This window comes from Peromyscus maniculatus, chromosome 5 (assembly GCF_049852395.1).
Source record: "Peromyscus maniculatus bairdii isolate BWxNUB_F1_BW_parent chromosome 5, HU_Pman_BW_mat_3.1, whole genome shotgun sequence".
Classification (NCBI taxonomy): domain Eukaryota; kingdom Metazoa; phylum Chordata; class Mammalia; order Rodentia; family Cricetidae; genus Peromyscus; species Peromyscus maniculatus.
In genome coordinates this window covers 9512471-9527355 of record NC_134856.1, presented here as the reverse complement: position 1 = coordinate 9527355, position 14885 = coordinate 9512471, and the positions used below count along the sequence as shown (strand labels likewise).

General features: G+C 55.2%; 1 protein-coding gene across 6 annotated transcripts in view; it reads left to right on the top strand.

Moving 5' to 3' along the window:
- Ndrg4 (NDRG family member 4) overlaps positions 1-14885 on the top strand; it is a 36398-nt gene that overhangs the window by 15116 nt on the left and 6397 nt on the right. For 4 of the 6 annotated variants that reach the window (XM_076571664.1, XM_076571665.1, XM_015996509.3 and 1 more), the window contains exons 2-8: positions 2361-2455; positions 5371-5415; positions 12328-12433; positions 12662-12782; positions 12865-12927; positions 13094-13154; positions 14754-14840. In XM_076571664.1, coding sequence (XP_076427779.1) covers positions 2378-2455; positions 5371-5415; positions 12328-12433; positions 12662-12782; positions 12865-12927; positions 13094-13154; positions 14754-14840 — 561 coding nt within the window. In that variant the 5' untranslated portion in view covers positions 2361-2377. Of the gene's footprint in view, positions 1-2360; positions 2456-5370; positions 5416-8933; positions 9179-12327; positions 12434-12661; positions 12783-12864; positions 12928-13093; positions 13155-14753; positions 14841-14885 lie in introns of those variants that run through there. The other 2 variants (XM_006977798.4, XM_006977799.4) reach the window with 2 other exon arrangements.

Genomic DNA, 14885 nt, shown 5'->3' with positions numbered 1-14885 from the left:
CCTGGCTGGTTGATTCTGTGGGCCGTGTTCTCATGGTGGACACCCTATTTTCTGTCCTCACCAATCCCTCCAGGAGCAAGCCTGAAACTAGTTGTTTATTATGACTATTTGGTCAGGGTTTTACTGGGTATCTCAGGACTCGCACCCCACCCCACCCCTCTGCCGTAGCTCACCCTCCACCCTGCTCCCTCCTGGGAACTGTGGATGTGATGTACAGCCTTCAGGCTCTTCTTGTGGGGCCATTTGAATCTCTCATACATGGTATGACACTGAATGCTTTTGTAGCTGCTTTTTAAAACAGCTGTTACCTTTGTTATACCTGTGTGGCGACATGCATGCAGAGGTCGGAGGACACTTGTGGGACGCAGTTCTGTCCTTTCACTGTGTGGGTTCTGGGAATTGAACCCGGTCGTCAGGTCTGGTGGCAAATGACTACCTGCTGAGCCATCTTACCAGCCCTGTGAGCTGCATTTTATTAACTGTTACTCAGCATTGCCCCGTGATGTAAAATAATCGTAGTCAGATCACCAAAGCGATGTGTGACTCTGGTGGCCCACTTTGGCTTTGGCTTCTTCCAGCTTCTCCGTTGATGGCGACACTGTGAGCATTCCTAAGGCTAAGCCGTTAGTCACCTCCCTGGCTTTCTTCAGAAGTCTCCCCCAGTGAGGGGACTTGCTGAATCTCACAGTGGGACTCTTTACGACATATATTTCTTTTTGGTAATCCATTTTGGCTATACCCCAGCTGTATCCCCAGCCCATGGCTTGAGCCTTTTGAGGAATTTTCATTCATTTTTGTATAACTGACATCCAGGGGGGAAAAAGTGTCAGTGTTTTTGTGGCATGCAAATTCAGAAAGTGCCAGTCTGGGGCTGGACATGTAGCTCAGCGGTAGCATGCTCGTGTGATGTGTGGGGCTCTGGGTCCCATCCCCGGTGCCTCCAAAGTCTAGAAAGTGCTGCTCTCTGCTTCTGAGCCAGCACTGCCGGCTTTTCCATGGTCATTGTTGCTGGAGGGCTTCTCTCCAGGCTCCTCCAAGCCCCGCAGTCCCACAATCCACATATAAAATAATCACTCAGACGCTTATATTACTTATAAACTGTATGGCCGTGGCAGGCTTCTTGTTAACTGTTCTTATATCTTAAATTAATCCATTTCTATAAATCTATACCTTGCCACGTGGCTGGTGGCTTACCGGCGTCTTTACATGCTGCTTGTCCTGGCGGTGGCTGCAGTGTCTCTCCCTCCTTCTTCCTGTTTCCCCAATTCTCCTCTCTCCTTGTCCCACCTATACTTCCTGTCTGGTCACTGGCCATCAGTGTTTTATTTATATAGAGCAATATCCACAGCAGCCATAAAGGGGGAAATGAGTGTCTTATTATTTATTCATTGGCTTGAGACAGGGTCTCAGTATAAAGTCCGGTGCGGACCAGGCTGGCCTCAAACTCGCAGAGACCCACCTGCCTCTGCCACCATGCTGGCTGAATTATCTTATTTTAATCTGAATTTCTTTTAGTATCTCTCTGGGTGTTAATGAGTGTCTAGTGCCGATCCTTGACTCCTCTCCCTCCTGGTATACTCTGCCCTCTGCTCTACTCTGCCCTCTGCTCTTATACCCAGGTGAGCGATGGTGCGGCCTCTCGTGCAAGTGCCTCATCCTGGGTTGTCATCTGCCCGGTGTTTGTGACCGCACCCCCACACAAAGACACAGAGGGCAAATGTGTACCCACTGTAGAAAGTGTGACCCTTTCTTCCTCCAAAGGTCAAAAGTTTCTACCTTGGGGCTGGAGAGATAGCTCAGAGGTTAAGAACACTGGATGCTCATCCAGAAGTCCTGGAGTTCAATTCCCAGCAACCACATGGAGGCTCACAACCATCTATAATGAGATCTGGCGCCTACACATAATAAATAAATCTTTAAAAAAAAAAAAAAAAGTCTCTGCCTCTGCCCGAATCACCCAGAAATCAGGGTATGGGACCTTCTGATGTCTGTAGGCTGAGATCACAGGTATCTTCTGTCCTGACCCAAGCTGTGTTCAAGTCCCGGAAAGAGCTCTCACTTCCCATCCTCTCCAGCTTCAGTCACTTTGAGCCCACCTCTTTCCTACCCCTCCACAGAACCCTTCTGCCCCACAATAAATGCAGAGCTTTGTTTGAAACTTACAGGGATCCTCTTGTGTTGCTTAGTTTTGCAAATCACGATTTTATTTGAAAAGAACAAATACAATATACCATCCCTTGACATGAGCAGGTGTTGGAGAGAGATCGGTTATGGTCACCTGGGGACAGCAGCCCTGGCTTGTGATACCCTCACTGGGCAGCTTCAGAACAAGGCCCAACCTCATGTCCCCTTCCTTCTAGGGCTTCTGCTCCACGACATGACCATGGCTGGGCTGCAGGAGCTGCGATTCCCTGAGGAGAAGCCCCTGCTCCGGGGCCAGGATGTGACAGAGCTGGTGAGTCACCCCTTCCAGGTCCTGGGGCCGTGTGCCACCTTGTGGTGGAGAGGGAAATTGCGTGTTTTCCCGCAGTCTTGCCGGTGGTGATGGGGAGAACCTCCCCGTGAGCTCAGAGCCACCCAGAACTGACGCCTGAGTGTCCATCCAGTGTGGCTGGGTGTGCACCCCGCCCACCTTGTTTTGCAGCCGGGATAGGCAGGAGCCCAGCACTTAGCACCTTCAGCTCTGTGTTTTATTTCCACCTACCTTCCCAGCCTCGGGGCAGAGGAGCAGCAAGGATTGGGATCAGGTGGCTAGGCAGGGGCTCTGGGGAGTCCAGCCGCGTGAGGCCACAGCCCTGCCCCTGAACAGGGCGTGGTTGGTCATTCAATGCATAACCTCGAGCAAAGCGCCCACTCCTGGGTTTTTTGAGGGTGGTAGCCTGTAGGGCCAGAGGTGAGCTGCATGTTTGGTAAGCTCTTCATCCTCGGTTCCATTGCTCCTGGTCCACAGCCAATCCCCCTGTGAGGTCACCTGCAGGAGCCTCCTCCCCATGTCCTCATTTTTCTTTGTGCAGTACAACCCTTTAAAAATGCACACGATAGTCCTGTGCATAAACTTCCCAGGGGCTGCCGTCTCCCGCAGACTGCCATGGCCATTCCTGAGGCTAGGGGTATAGCCTCCTCTTTCCCCTGCCTCCCTCCTTCCCAGCCTCCTTGAGTGTTTCTGTCAATTCCCAGCTGCTTCCTCTGCTGGAAGGCATTAGCCCAAGATGACAGGGCAGGTTCCCTATTTTATTCTGGCCTCTGCTCAAGTGCTCCCAGGAAGCCTTTGCTGCCCACGAGCTTGTGACTGGCACCCGTTCCACACTCTTTTAACTCGCAGCGTGTGTCATCAGACCCTCACCCTGAAGCACGGGTCTGTCTCATGCCCAGGTCTCTCCAGCCTCCTGCAACACCTAGCTGCCCCTTTCTCCTGACTCATGGTTCCATCCTTCCTGCCCCTGGCAGCCTACCGCCTCCTCCTGCTGTGCCCGGGCTCTCATTTCACGCCAGTGGCCGGCCACCAGGGCCATAGTTTGCCACTCCAGTGTTTGGGATCTGTGTTTCAGACTCACGCAGAGGCCTCGATCCTGAGTCAGCAAGAGGCTCTTGCTGGGTATCTGGTCACCTCTGCTTTTTCCAAAGGAGCATTTAAAAAAAAAAAAAAAAAGCCCAGTGTGGCCTCCTCGTGGCTCCCAGCGAAGTCCTTGTGGGGTCGGCTGGCTGCACCTTTGTCCTCAGTTTTTGTCCACCTTTGTCCACCTTTTTCGGGCCGTGACGCTGGCGAGTTCTCAGTATCCTGAGGGCAGTGCCTGCCTGACCGCTTCAGTTCCTGGATGGCTGTAGTTGGCCAGGTACACACTTTTGTATCCAGAGAGCAGTGAATACAGCAGGCCCTCCGTATCCATGGTGTCCACAACCAGGCCTTTAGTTAGACAGACAGAAGTAGCCGGAGAGAAATCATCTGTACATGCATTTTTCTTGTCCCGTTCCCTTAACAGCAGAGTATAGCAACTATTTCCATGACATACGCATATATTCTAGGAGGGGTGTTATAGGAAATCTAAAGCTGATTTAAATTGTATGAGAGGAGAATCGTGGGTTCTGGGCAGATATAATACCATCTTAGAGAAGTGGAGTTTGGTACCTACAGAAGGTGCTGGAACTAATGCAGAGGCAGGGGGATGACTGTATTATAGGTACCTTTCCACCTCTATAAGCCACTTAAGACTGGCTTTTCCTGAAGACTGCAGGGTCTGGGGAGTTCTACGGGACACTGCCCCTTCTCTGCACCTCCTGGGCCTCCCTGCCCTTCCTGGGCTTCTCTGTTCGTCCAGACCCTCTCCTGCCCTTTGCTCTGACCTCAGACACTTCCTGTGGTTCCCAGGGATTCGTGTTGGCTCATTTTTCTGCTGTATCTTGGCTTGTGGGTCCCATCTCTCCCACGCACCTATTTCCTGGGCCCCTAACTTCCCGAGAGTGTATAGCACACCCTACCATTATCTGCCTCATCCTTTCTGTCAGATTCTGTTTTTTTAACAGAACAGCCTCCCTCCTTCCCTGAGGTAATTACCTTCCCACACTTGCTTCTCAGCCCTCTCACTGAAGGCGCTTTGGTGAAAGGCTCCTTCAGTGACCAGCCCTACCCCCTTCTGCCAGCAGCCCCCTTCCTAAGGGATTCCAGAAGTGGCCACCCTCTCTCCCTAGCTCCCGTAGGTCTTGGAAGAATCAGTAGATCTCACTACATAGCTGAGGCTGGCCTTGAACTCCCAACCTCCTGAGGGCTGAACTTGCTACTTGCTACTTGGCACTTGCTACTATGCCCAGCTATGGGTATCTTCTGAGCCACATGCCTCTCATTTGTGATGTCAAATTGTCCGTCCAAATTAGCCTGTGTCTGGGAGCCCACTCTAGTCCAGACTCTACATGGCCAGGTAGCGTCCCCCCTCATGGCATCTGGAGTCCGGAGGCAGGACAGGCACTGTTGGAAGACGCTACTGCCAGCTTCACATAGACCCAAGAAGTTTGAGAGAGTCCGATGGGCCTTGACAATCCCTAATGTGCACAGGTCAGGACCCTGAACAGGCCTCAGCTACCACCCTCCCTGCCCTGGGGGTGACAATCACGGTGCCTCTCTGCTCCTTCACCATCCTCTGCCCTTGTGTGCGGTGATCCAAAGCCGGCACTCAGGCCGAGATCCCAGTGCATTCTGCCTGGGGAGCCGTCCTCAGTCTCCCTGACACCCTACAAGTTAGAAGTCCTTGCACTGTTCATACCCTGACCCCCAGCACTGGGTAAGCCATGAGCCACTTGTGTTAGCGTGAACCTGACTGGGAGTCAGAAGAGCCCTGGGAGCTGGGCTGACGTCCCCCCTTTGTCTGCTCTCCTTAGGACAACCCCGACACCCTCCTCTCAGTGGTGGACACGGACTGGAAGGTAGGTGAAGGCTCCGCCCCTCCAAATGTGGGGCCCGGATCTGTGGGGACCTCATTCCTACCGGGCTGGGTCTTAGCAGAGCATCCCAGCCTGTCTGCATGTCCCGGTCTCTGGTGGCGAGGACAGGCCACCTCATGGTCTGATGACCACCCCCACTGCTCACACCACCTCCACCTGCTTCCTGCCCAGTGTGGGGGTGGGTAGGGGGCTGGACCCTCTGTGAACAGGAGAGTTGGGGAAGAAGCAGGTGCCTCGGGCAGTGAGTGTGCAGAAGGGAGGGAGAGATGCTGTCACCTGAATCAGCATTTCCCTCCAGTGGAAGCTAGGCTGGCTGTGAAATAACTCCGGTTTCCATAGCAGCTGTTGCCTGGACAACCATGTCCTCTTTCGTTAGATGCCAAAGGTACCATGAAAACAGAACTTGCTCTTCGTTATATTCCTTCACATGATGATTTTTGCTCACTTGGCCAGCCGTTTCTCCCCTCTGAGTCCCCTCGAAACTGTTTATTTCCAGGTATATGTCTAACAGCGGCATAGGATGGAGAGGGAAATAGGTTTATAGGGTTCCCAGACTGCACTGGCCGTCCAAATATGACAAACCAATTCAGGCCCTCCTCCCCGCCCCTGCTGGATGGAAGTCACCCCCAGGCCACTTTCTTTTCTCCACCTGACCTCTCTTTGGGTCAGTCTGCATGGAACAGTCTTCTAGTCTGGATACAGGAGGTGGGGCTCCCTGATGGCTCCTCACCCTGAAGCAGCTAGCCAATGAGAATGAGGAGCTGGGCCTGCACTGGTCCCTTGGTCATGTGCCTCTTCAAGGACATGAAGGGAGGCTATAGGCAGACCCTGAGGTCACGGGCCTTAGATGAAAGGAAAGCATAGGCAGTTGAGGCCAATCGGAGTCCCGGAGAAGGAATGGGCGGGATGTGGCTGTGAGGTGGACCAGCCTATTCAGAAGGGACAGCCGGAAATCCGAGCATGACAGACCCTGGCATGGAAATCTGTATTCTGTGTTACAAATGAGAGTGTGGGGGTGTGGGGGTGGGTGAATGTGAGTGGACAAGCCTAGAGCCGCTGTGCATGGTGGGACCCTGGTTCTCAAGACCCTTTGCTTGATGAAGGGCATCGCCTTCCTGTCACCCTGGGAATACTACACAGAGGCCGGTTTGGTTTGGGTTTTCTTTTTTAAAGAAAAACACCCACAAAGATGGCTGGTATCTGGGCCACAGCTGGGGGGGGGGGCGCCTTCATCCCCAGCTCCACGGTGGCAGGCCGTCTCTGGCCTTGCGAGGTCAGTTGCAGGAGAAAGAAGCGAGACAGAAAAACCAGGAAGTACAAGAGATCCCACCTAGGTCCATCCGTGTCCACCGCCCCACATGCTGCTCTCAACCTGCTCTAGTCTAGGTCCGCCTATGTCCGCCCCCACTACACGCACACACACACACACACACACACACACACACACACACACACACACACGCATGCACGCACGCGCGCACTACTCTCAGCCTGCTCCAGCCAACCCGCCCCCCCCCCCCCGCCCTGCCCCCCACTGCTCCCAGCCTGCTCATTCTGTATAGTGAAGCAAGTGGTGAAGCTTCATTGCTTGTGAGGGGATGGTGTCCAAGGGCCCAGTGTCCGGACATCTTCCCCCACCCACCCCTGTGACCGTGACAAGGCACAGCCAACCATAGCACACAGGCACAGCAGACTGCCACGTGAGGTAGGGCAGCTTACCACATCTGAAAAGTGGGTACTGAGTGAGAGAATGTGTGAAGCACTTAGGTAGGGTCTGGCATTGGGGGGGGGGGCTTCTAATGTAAGTGTCTGCTCTCCTCGATGGGCATACCTTGATGGGCATACCTCGATGGGCATACCCCAGGCTAGAATGCTGAGCAGCAGAGAAGTCCCACTGGCCCTTACCTCAGTGAGAAAACCACCTGACTCCTGGGCCTCGGGCTCATCGACTTTCTCTCAGGCGTCTGTGTCTCAGAAGCAGAGGATTAAAAAACGTGGCCCCAGGACTCCACAGAGAGCTGGTTGAGCAGACCTGGCCTTGGTCTGTGGGTTTGTAGCCAGCGAGCTGAGCAGAAACCAGTAGCTTGGAAGGGGTCAGTATCGCTCTTGGGAGCCAGGGAGAGGGCAACCCCTCCGTAGCTGGTCAGGGAGTGGGCGTGGGTTGGTCAGGGGCCGCAGGGAGTGGGAATCGGCGGCAGGACCCTCCTGCTTCCTGGAGAGACCCATGAGAAGACTCTAGGGGCAGACCAGGGCAGGAGGGCTGGGGCACTGTTCCATGTCTCTCTGTTTGGGGGTGGCCTGGTCAGAAGCGGCGTGGGGACAGCTGTCGGTACCCAAGACAGAGGCTGTTCTAGGAAGGGCGCACGGAACTGTTGCAAAGCAGGTCACCAGGCACCTGGGTGGGGAGCTGGCCACCCTCCCCCGGGACCCACCAGGGTGCAGGGCATCAGCATAGACAGGGACCGGCAGTGCTTTCCTCTTCCAAGGAGACAGAATGGGGGCACAGATACCCAGCCCCCACCATGTGCCCTGTTCCTTTTCTTCTCTCAGCCCTGGGGGGCCCCCTTCTCTGTCACCTCCCTGGCCTACTTCTTCTCCCCTGCTCTCCTTGGCTCCCTGATCTTCCGTGTACCCCATCTGGGTGCCTCTGTAGTAGGACAGCCCATAGGGTCGAGGACCAGCTTATCACCCTGAGCCTCGCTGCACTGGTGGGTAAGGCAGGCAGCCTGATGTGTGTCCTCCAGAGATCCAGGAGCTGGACTTCATACCGACTGGCTTCAGAGGACAGGGCTTGGCTTGAGTGCTCGTGTGGGATGCAAGCATGTCGGCCTGCGTGCCCCCCCACCCCCACCCCGCTCCTCCTCCTCCTCTGGTTGCTTTATCCTCTTGCAGGAATGTGAGGTCAGGGAGGATCAGGCCTGTTCTATTGCTCCTCTGCTCCTGCCCAGCACCCCAAAAACAGACCCATAAACTCTCAGGGCTGTGGGTCAGTCCTGGGTGTCTGTGTAGGTAGGGTGGGAGATACCCAAGGGGAGAGACACCCAGTGGCAGACCCTGAAGCAATGGGTAAACCTAGGTGCTCCCCAAATCAGTGATGTCCTCCTCAACCATTAGCTGTTCTCAAGGTGATGTGACCTAGGCTGTCATCTTGCTGGCATGGCTGGGCCTGGGAGTCAAACCATCCAGATACTGGGTCTCTCAGGACCTCTGTGATCCCGGGGGATGGGTCCCAGTGCTGAGGCAGGTCTGCAAGTCCAGCTTTTCAGGCCACCCTGCATTGGCCTGCACATCCATGAGATGCGGCTGTGTGCATGATGCAGGGGCACCCGTGAGGCCCTGGCGGCTGCTTCCCAGAAGCCACGTACAGCCAAGCACCCTTGAGCTGCCGGGGCTGAGGACCGTCGGGGGCGTTGGGTCGCTGGGGCGGGAGGGGCTGAAGCAAGGCAGAGTGAGCGAGGCTCTCAGAAGCCAATAGGATCCAGGCTTGTCTCCTGACAGCCAATGTGGGAGCGAGGACTCGAAGTGAACAAGTAGCTGCTCAGAAACCCTTCAGGGAGGAGGGACCAGCCTGGGCAGGGCCGGATCTTGTGTATAAAATCACTCGGGAGCTGTGCCCCATCACAGAGCCGAAGTCTTCCACCTGGGCTGCCCCCCTCCCTCCAGACCGAGTGACTCAGGTTTTTGTCTGCCCTTTCCGGTTCAGCGAATTCCCTTCCTCGGCAAGATGCCGGAGTGCTGGGATGGGGTGAGTGAGGGTCCTGGGGGGCTTCGGGATGGGCAGGGAGGATGCGGTATCCTTGCGACCTACAGAGGACAAGGTGTCCTCCTGCCCTGACTGGTGACAGCTCTGCCCGGATGCCTGTCTTCCTGGTCTGTTTGGGCCCTGGATGGAGGGCGGGGTAAGAAGGATGATGCCTGGGAAACGCAGTGGACGCACTGACCTCCGTTTGCTGGCTTGTGCTCTCTGCCTCCTGTGTGAACTCTTGGGGTCCCTTCAGCTTGGTGTGTGTTCTGTGAGCCTCTGGCCTGTTCCTAGCGTCTGTTAGGGTTGTACCTGCAGGGTCTGGCCGGTGGGGGATTGCCTTGACGCCGGATAGCTGCAGCAGAGCGAGCGTCATGTCTCCATGACTGTGTGTCCCCAGTGCACTGCAGTGCCCCGCAGAAGGGTGGGAGTCTGGGTCTTCGGGCAGGAGCATCGCAGAAGAGTCCTGGAGAGGCTGCTCTGCTTTATTTTACAGGGTGGGGGAGACAAGACGGGAGCCCTGAGCTGGCAGGGCGTGGAGCCTCAGGACACCTCCTCTTGCCATGGGGGAGGAGCACCAGCTACCCAAGCCCTGTGCTCTTCTTCAAGGAGGGAGATGCAAGGGCAGGTTTACCCTGCACGCATCCACGCCCCGTCACTCATTCTCCTTTCCTGCCTGGTCCTAATCAGCCTCTGCCCTCCCCTGCAGACCTTGTCTCCCGAATTACCCAGGAAGCCGCTGAAAACAAATCCCACCACATCCACCCTGTTCTGTCCCTCTTCGCCCCAGCCCTCAAGGTCACACTGGTGAGGGGAGACGGACCAGACCTAGCGGGGACCTCAAAGCCCGCTCCCTTGCGCCTGCCGCAATGCATCCCTCTAGCGCCCACCTGGAGGTGGGGGCGGGGGGCTGGGCTCTGACGTCACTGAGAGCCAATGGGAGCACTCTACCCTGGGAATTGAGGGGCTGACAGTCTGCTGGGCGGCGCCCCCTGAGGCATGTTTCCCTCACTCTCATCAGCACCCTGAGGGGTGGGGATACTCAGCTTCTGTCAAGACAACCTGGGTCTGAGTTCTTGGCCCAGGGTTGAGGAGGATGAGGTGGTAAAGAAGTTGTTGGGAGCATTCCGTCAAGGTCACATATAGTGACAAGAAATTTGGTCAGCATCACTCCCTTAGCGCCCCATGATCTGATCAAAGCCAGCGCTTCCCCACCTGGGAACTGAACCTTCCATCCTTCACAAGGCCAATGCTGTGACTGATGGTATCTGCCCGGAGATAAGGACTTGGGCAGCCACGTCAGGGTTGGGAAGGGCCGTGCAGACTACCTTGGTAGCAGAGGGCAGATACCCCTCACACACCCCTAGGGGCCGATTTTGGAGAATTCCTAGGTCCCTGTGTCCTTGCAGAGCAAGATGGGACCCACCGCAGCAGAGAACTGCCCCTTTGCTGGCTGTGTGGTGTCCTTACACTGTGCACCTCACGCTCCATCCCTTCCTCTAGAGCTGAGAGAACAGTGGAGGGACCGTAGCAGGGACCCCAGAGGGGAAAAGCAGCTGGCTGGGGTGGGAGACAGCCTGCTTTCGGGGTAGGCCCCTTGGGCGGACCTCAGTCTCCCCCTCAGAAAATGCTTTCTCTTGGGGCCAGGCCACAGCCCTGAGCTGGCATCTTGTCAGCCCTGGGCTCGACCTTGGGCAAGTCGGTCATCCTTTCTGGGCCTGTGTCTTCCTGGAGAGCAAGCTGTAGAGGGCTGGGGTCCAGTGAGGAATAAAGGAGATGTCACGTGTCAAGCACCAGTGAGTGAGCAGGAGGCTTTTCTTGGTCAAATGGGTCCTGAGGGAGGACAGCCCTGGATGGAAGGCTCTGTTGGGCTTGGGCCTCACTGAGGACTACAGGGCGAGACTCAGGCCTCCCAGCAGAGTGTGAATCCAGAGTACAGCCTATGGTCATGGGATTATCACCGCATTTCCTTCTGAAGACCAGTCTGAACAGTAGACCTCTGATACCACACCCAAAAAAGCCAGTCTGTGGGAAACGGGCTTTGTCATGCACATCTCCCTTTTGGGAAACCAGTGTCCCTGGCTAGATTCCCTCTGTCTTGAGTGGCAGATAGGAAACTCGATACACAGTCAGTGCTCAGTCACTTGCTGTTTCTCTCCTGTTGGGGACCGTAACACCAGCTCCGCCTCTGGGCTACTGGCAGTGGTATCAGAAGCCCTGTGGTAGAGGGCAGGGTATGTTCAACTCTGACCAGTGTGTTGGATTTCCTCATTGAGAGCCCAGGAATGACTGTTTGCAAAGAGGCCAATCCACAGGGTATCCCCTCAAGGTTCGGGGTGCCAGCTGCAGCAGCTCCCTTCTCTGGGCCATGTCTACATACTGTAGCTCCCACAAAGCCTCTGTGGATGATTTGAGAAGCTGTCGGTCCTGCTCAGAGTCACATAGAACCAGGTCCCCCTGAAGGCCTGAGCAGCAAAGCCAAGGGACCAAGGTGTGGGACCTGGGAATAGGGACTGCGGAAAACCTTGGAGGCAAGCATGGCTAGCCCAGTTCTGCCTGGAGAAGGCCGTGGAGATGTGTACCACAGGGCAGGGGATTGAGGGAGCAGGAATGGGGACAGATGTGTAGCTGACATGGAAACATTTGCTGTGGGTTCTAGGTGGGGTAGCAGAGGCCATTCTGCAGGAAGGGGGAGCACCTTGGTTGGTAATGGAGGAGGAGCTTGGGCTGAGGAGGCAGAGCCCTCTTGGGAGGGCTGTGTGAAATGGAGAAAGCTGACCTCTCAGGACCCTGTGGTAGGCTGGATGTGGAGCAGGGGCAGGGCAGGCTCGTTGGTAGAGGGAATCAGGATGTTCCTGTGCTGAGGAGGAGGCTCCACCTGCCCCCTGTGGGGTGACTTAAGGGGACAGACACCTTGGCTAGGGGCTCTATCACCTCATTCCTTAAGAACCAGAGGTTCCAGCCGTGTGGTGGTGGCGCACGCCTTTAATCACAGCACTGGAGAGGCAGAGCCAGGCGGATCGCTGTGAGTTCGAGGCCAGCCTGGTCTACAGAGCGAGATCCAGGACAGGCACCAAAAACTACGCAGAGAAACCCTGTCTCGAAAACAACAACAAAGAACCAGTGTTTCCAATGCCACCTGTCCCCTCTAGGAACATGACATCGAGACGCCTTATGGCCTTCTGCATGTGGTAATCCGGGGCTCTCCTAAAGGGAACCGCCCAGCCATCCTCACCTACCATGATGTGGGCCTCAATCGTAAGTGCAGCTGTGCCCTGACCCACCCTGCCTGGCCTTCAGCTGCCGTCCAAGCGAGGACCCCTGCCTTCCATGCATGGTCCTGCAGATCCCAGTCCCCTCTCCCCACTGTGGCTTAGCCTCTGGTCTGGGATCCCCCACTGGGCTCTGAAGTCCTCCGACCCCTGACCCCTGACATCCTTGATGCCCGTCCTTTCTTATGGCCCACTAAGAGCTGTGTCTTTGCAGACAAGCTGTGCTTCAACACCTTCTTCAACTTTGAGGACATGCAGGAGATCACCAAACACTTTGTGGTGTGCCATGTGGATGCCCCTGGGCAGCAGGTGGGGGCGTCACAGTTCCCTCAGGGGTAGGTACCCCACAGTCCCTTCACTCACTCCAGCCCCGCGCCCTCACCGTACCCAGGTCCTGAACTTCCGCTCTGCCTACAGGTACCAGTTCCCTTCCATGGAGCAGCTGGCTGCCATGCTCCCAAGTGTGGTACAGCATTTTGGGTGAGTCCCTGCCAGCTCCTGACTCTGGCTTGGGGGATAGGAGTTGCCCACACCACTGCAGTGAGCCTGGCTTCAGCTAAGGGCTGAGGGTGGAGGGTGAGACCTGCTCTAGCCGAGGTTCGTGGAAAATGACACCCCAGCCATAGAGTGACCTGCTCTCCGACAGGTTCAAGTACGTGATCGGCATTGGAGTGGGAGCCGGAGCCTATGTGCTGGCCAAGTTTGCGGTGAGTTTCCCCACCCTCCCAGAGAACCCCAGTCCAGACCAAGAGGGTGATCCCAGGGCCACAAAGGGCTCTCCCTGTTCTTCCTCCTCTTCTTCTTCTTTCCCCTTTGCTCAGAAAAAGCCCTTTCTCCATTTTTTTCCTCCAAGGAAAGTAATGAAAGAAAGAAAGGAAGGAAGAGGAAGGAAGGGGGAGGGAAAAAAGGAGGGAGAGGGAGGGAAAGGAGGGAGGGAGGAAGGGAAGAGAGGTGCTGGGGTGTGGCTCCATGATAGTGTTCACCTTGCATGTCTCGGGCTCTGGGTCCCATCCCTAGCATCACACAAAAATAAAATAGTTGGACTGGCGAGATAGTTTAGCAAGTAAAGTACTTGCCACACCAGCCTGGAGACCTGAGTTCGATCCCTGGAGCCCACATAAAGGAGAAAGAAGAAGAGGGACTCCACAGAGTTGTGACATGCCCCCCCCCAATCATAAATGAGTAATTAGCATAAATCAGAAAAGGGAGTTCCTTCCCCATGTGTTGCTTCAGAAGACTGTTAGCTACTACTTGCTTACCCTTCTCCAAAGCCGAATTCCTGTCAGTGACAAACTAACTTGTCCCTCTGCCCACCAGTACAGGTTGTCCCCAGTGGATGAGGTACCATACGGACACAAATGGCCTTTTAACCCAACACTGTACTTACACTCAGGTTCTGAGGTTTAAAGAGAACCTCACTTCAGAAATCGCAGGTTAGGCAGGAAAGCCTTCGTCTCTAAAGCCAGGAACTGTTTTAGGATTCCGACATTTATTAAAAAAGAAATAGAATTCTCACCTCCAGTTTCTGTCCCCACACTGAGCCATTTTGTTGGCTGCAGACTACCCCAGACCCTGCAGACAGACCGCAGGGCTCTATATGTGTCTGTTACCCGGTCTCCCTCCGTGAGAGCCAACAGCTAAACAAAAATCCTCTGTCGCAGTCAGCACAAGGCTGGCTTTGAAGAGGTCCGTGTCCCGACTTCTACCCCAGGGGCTTCAGCCATAACAAGCAAGGAAGGAAATAGCCTGTTTTAAGATTTTAAGATGGGGCCAGCAAGCTGGCTCAGCAGGTAGAGGGGCTTGCCACCAAGCCTGACAACCTGAATTTGATCCCCTGGACCCACCTGGTGGAAGGAGAGAACCAACTCCCACTAGGGTCTTGCTTCATATGAGAATGTGTACACACACACACACACACACAAATGAATGAATGAAGGTAAACAATTCACAAGATTAAAAGATGTTTAATATTCAGTTTTGCAACGCCTTCAGAAACATACTAAAAACACTGGAAGTACGGCTTCGTGATAGAGCGCTTACCTGGCATGTGTTACGGTAGGGCTCTGGGTCCCTATCCCCAGAACCACACGTACAAACGCAAATACATGTCCATGTACTAAAAAGGGTAAAAAGCTGCTCTAATGGATTCTACCTAAATCAAAGAACTTCTAGGGCAGAGAGGAGGAACATCGAGGCCCCTGGCATGGGAACCCTGTACAGACCCGGGTACACAGTTGGCCCATCTGTGGTGTCTTGAAGACGTCCCCAAGCAAGAGTTCCATGGCCTCTTTTCCCTCACCCCGCAGCTCATTTTCCCTGACTTGGTGGAGGGGCTGGTGTTGATGAACATTGACCCCAACGGCAAAGGCTGGATCGACTGGGCCGCCACCAAGGTGAGCCTTGAGCCCCCGTGGCCTGGCCGTGGAGAGCAGTGACCG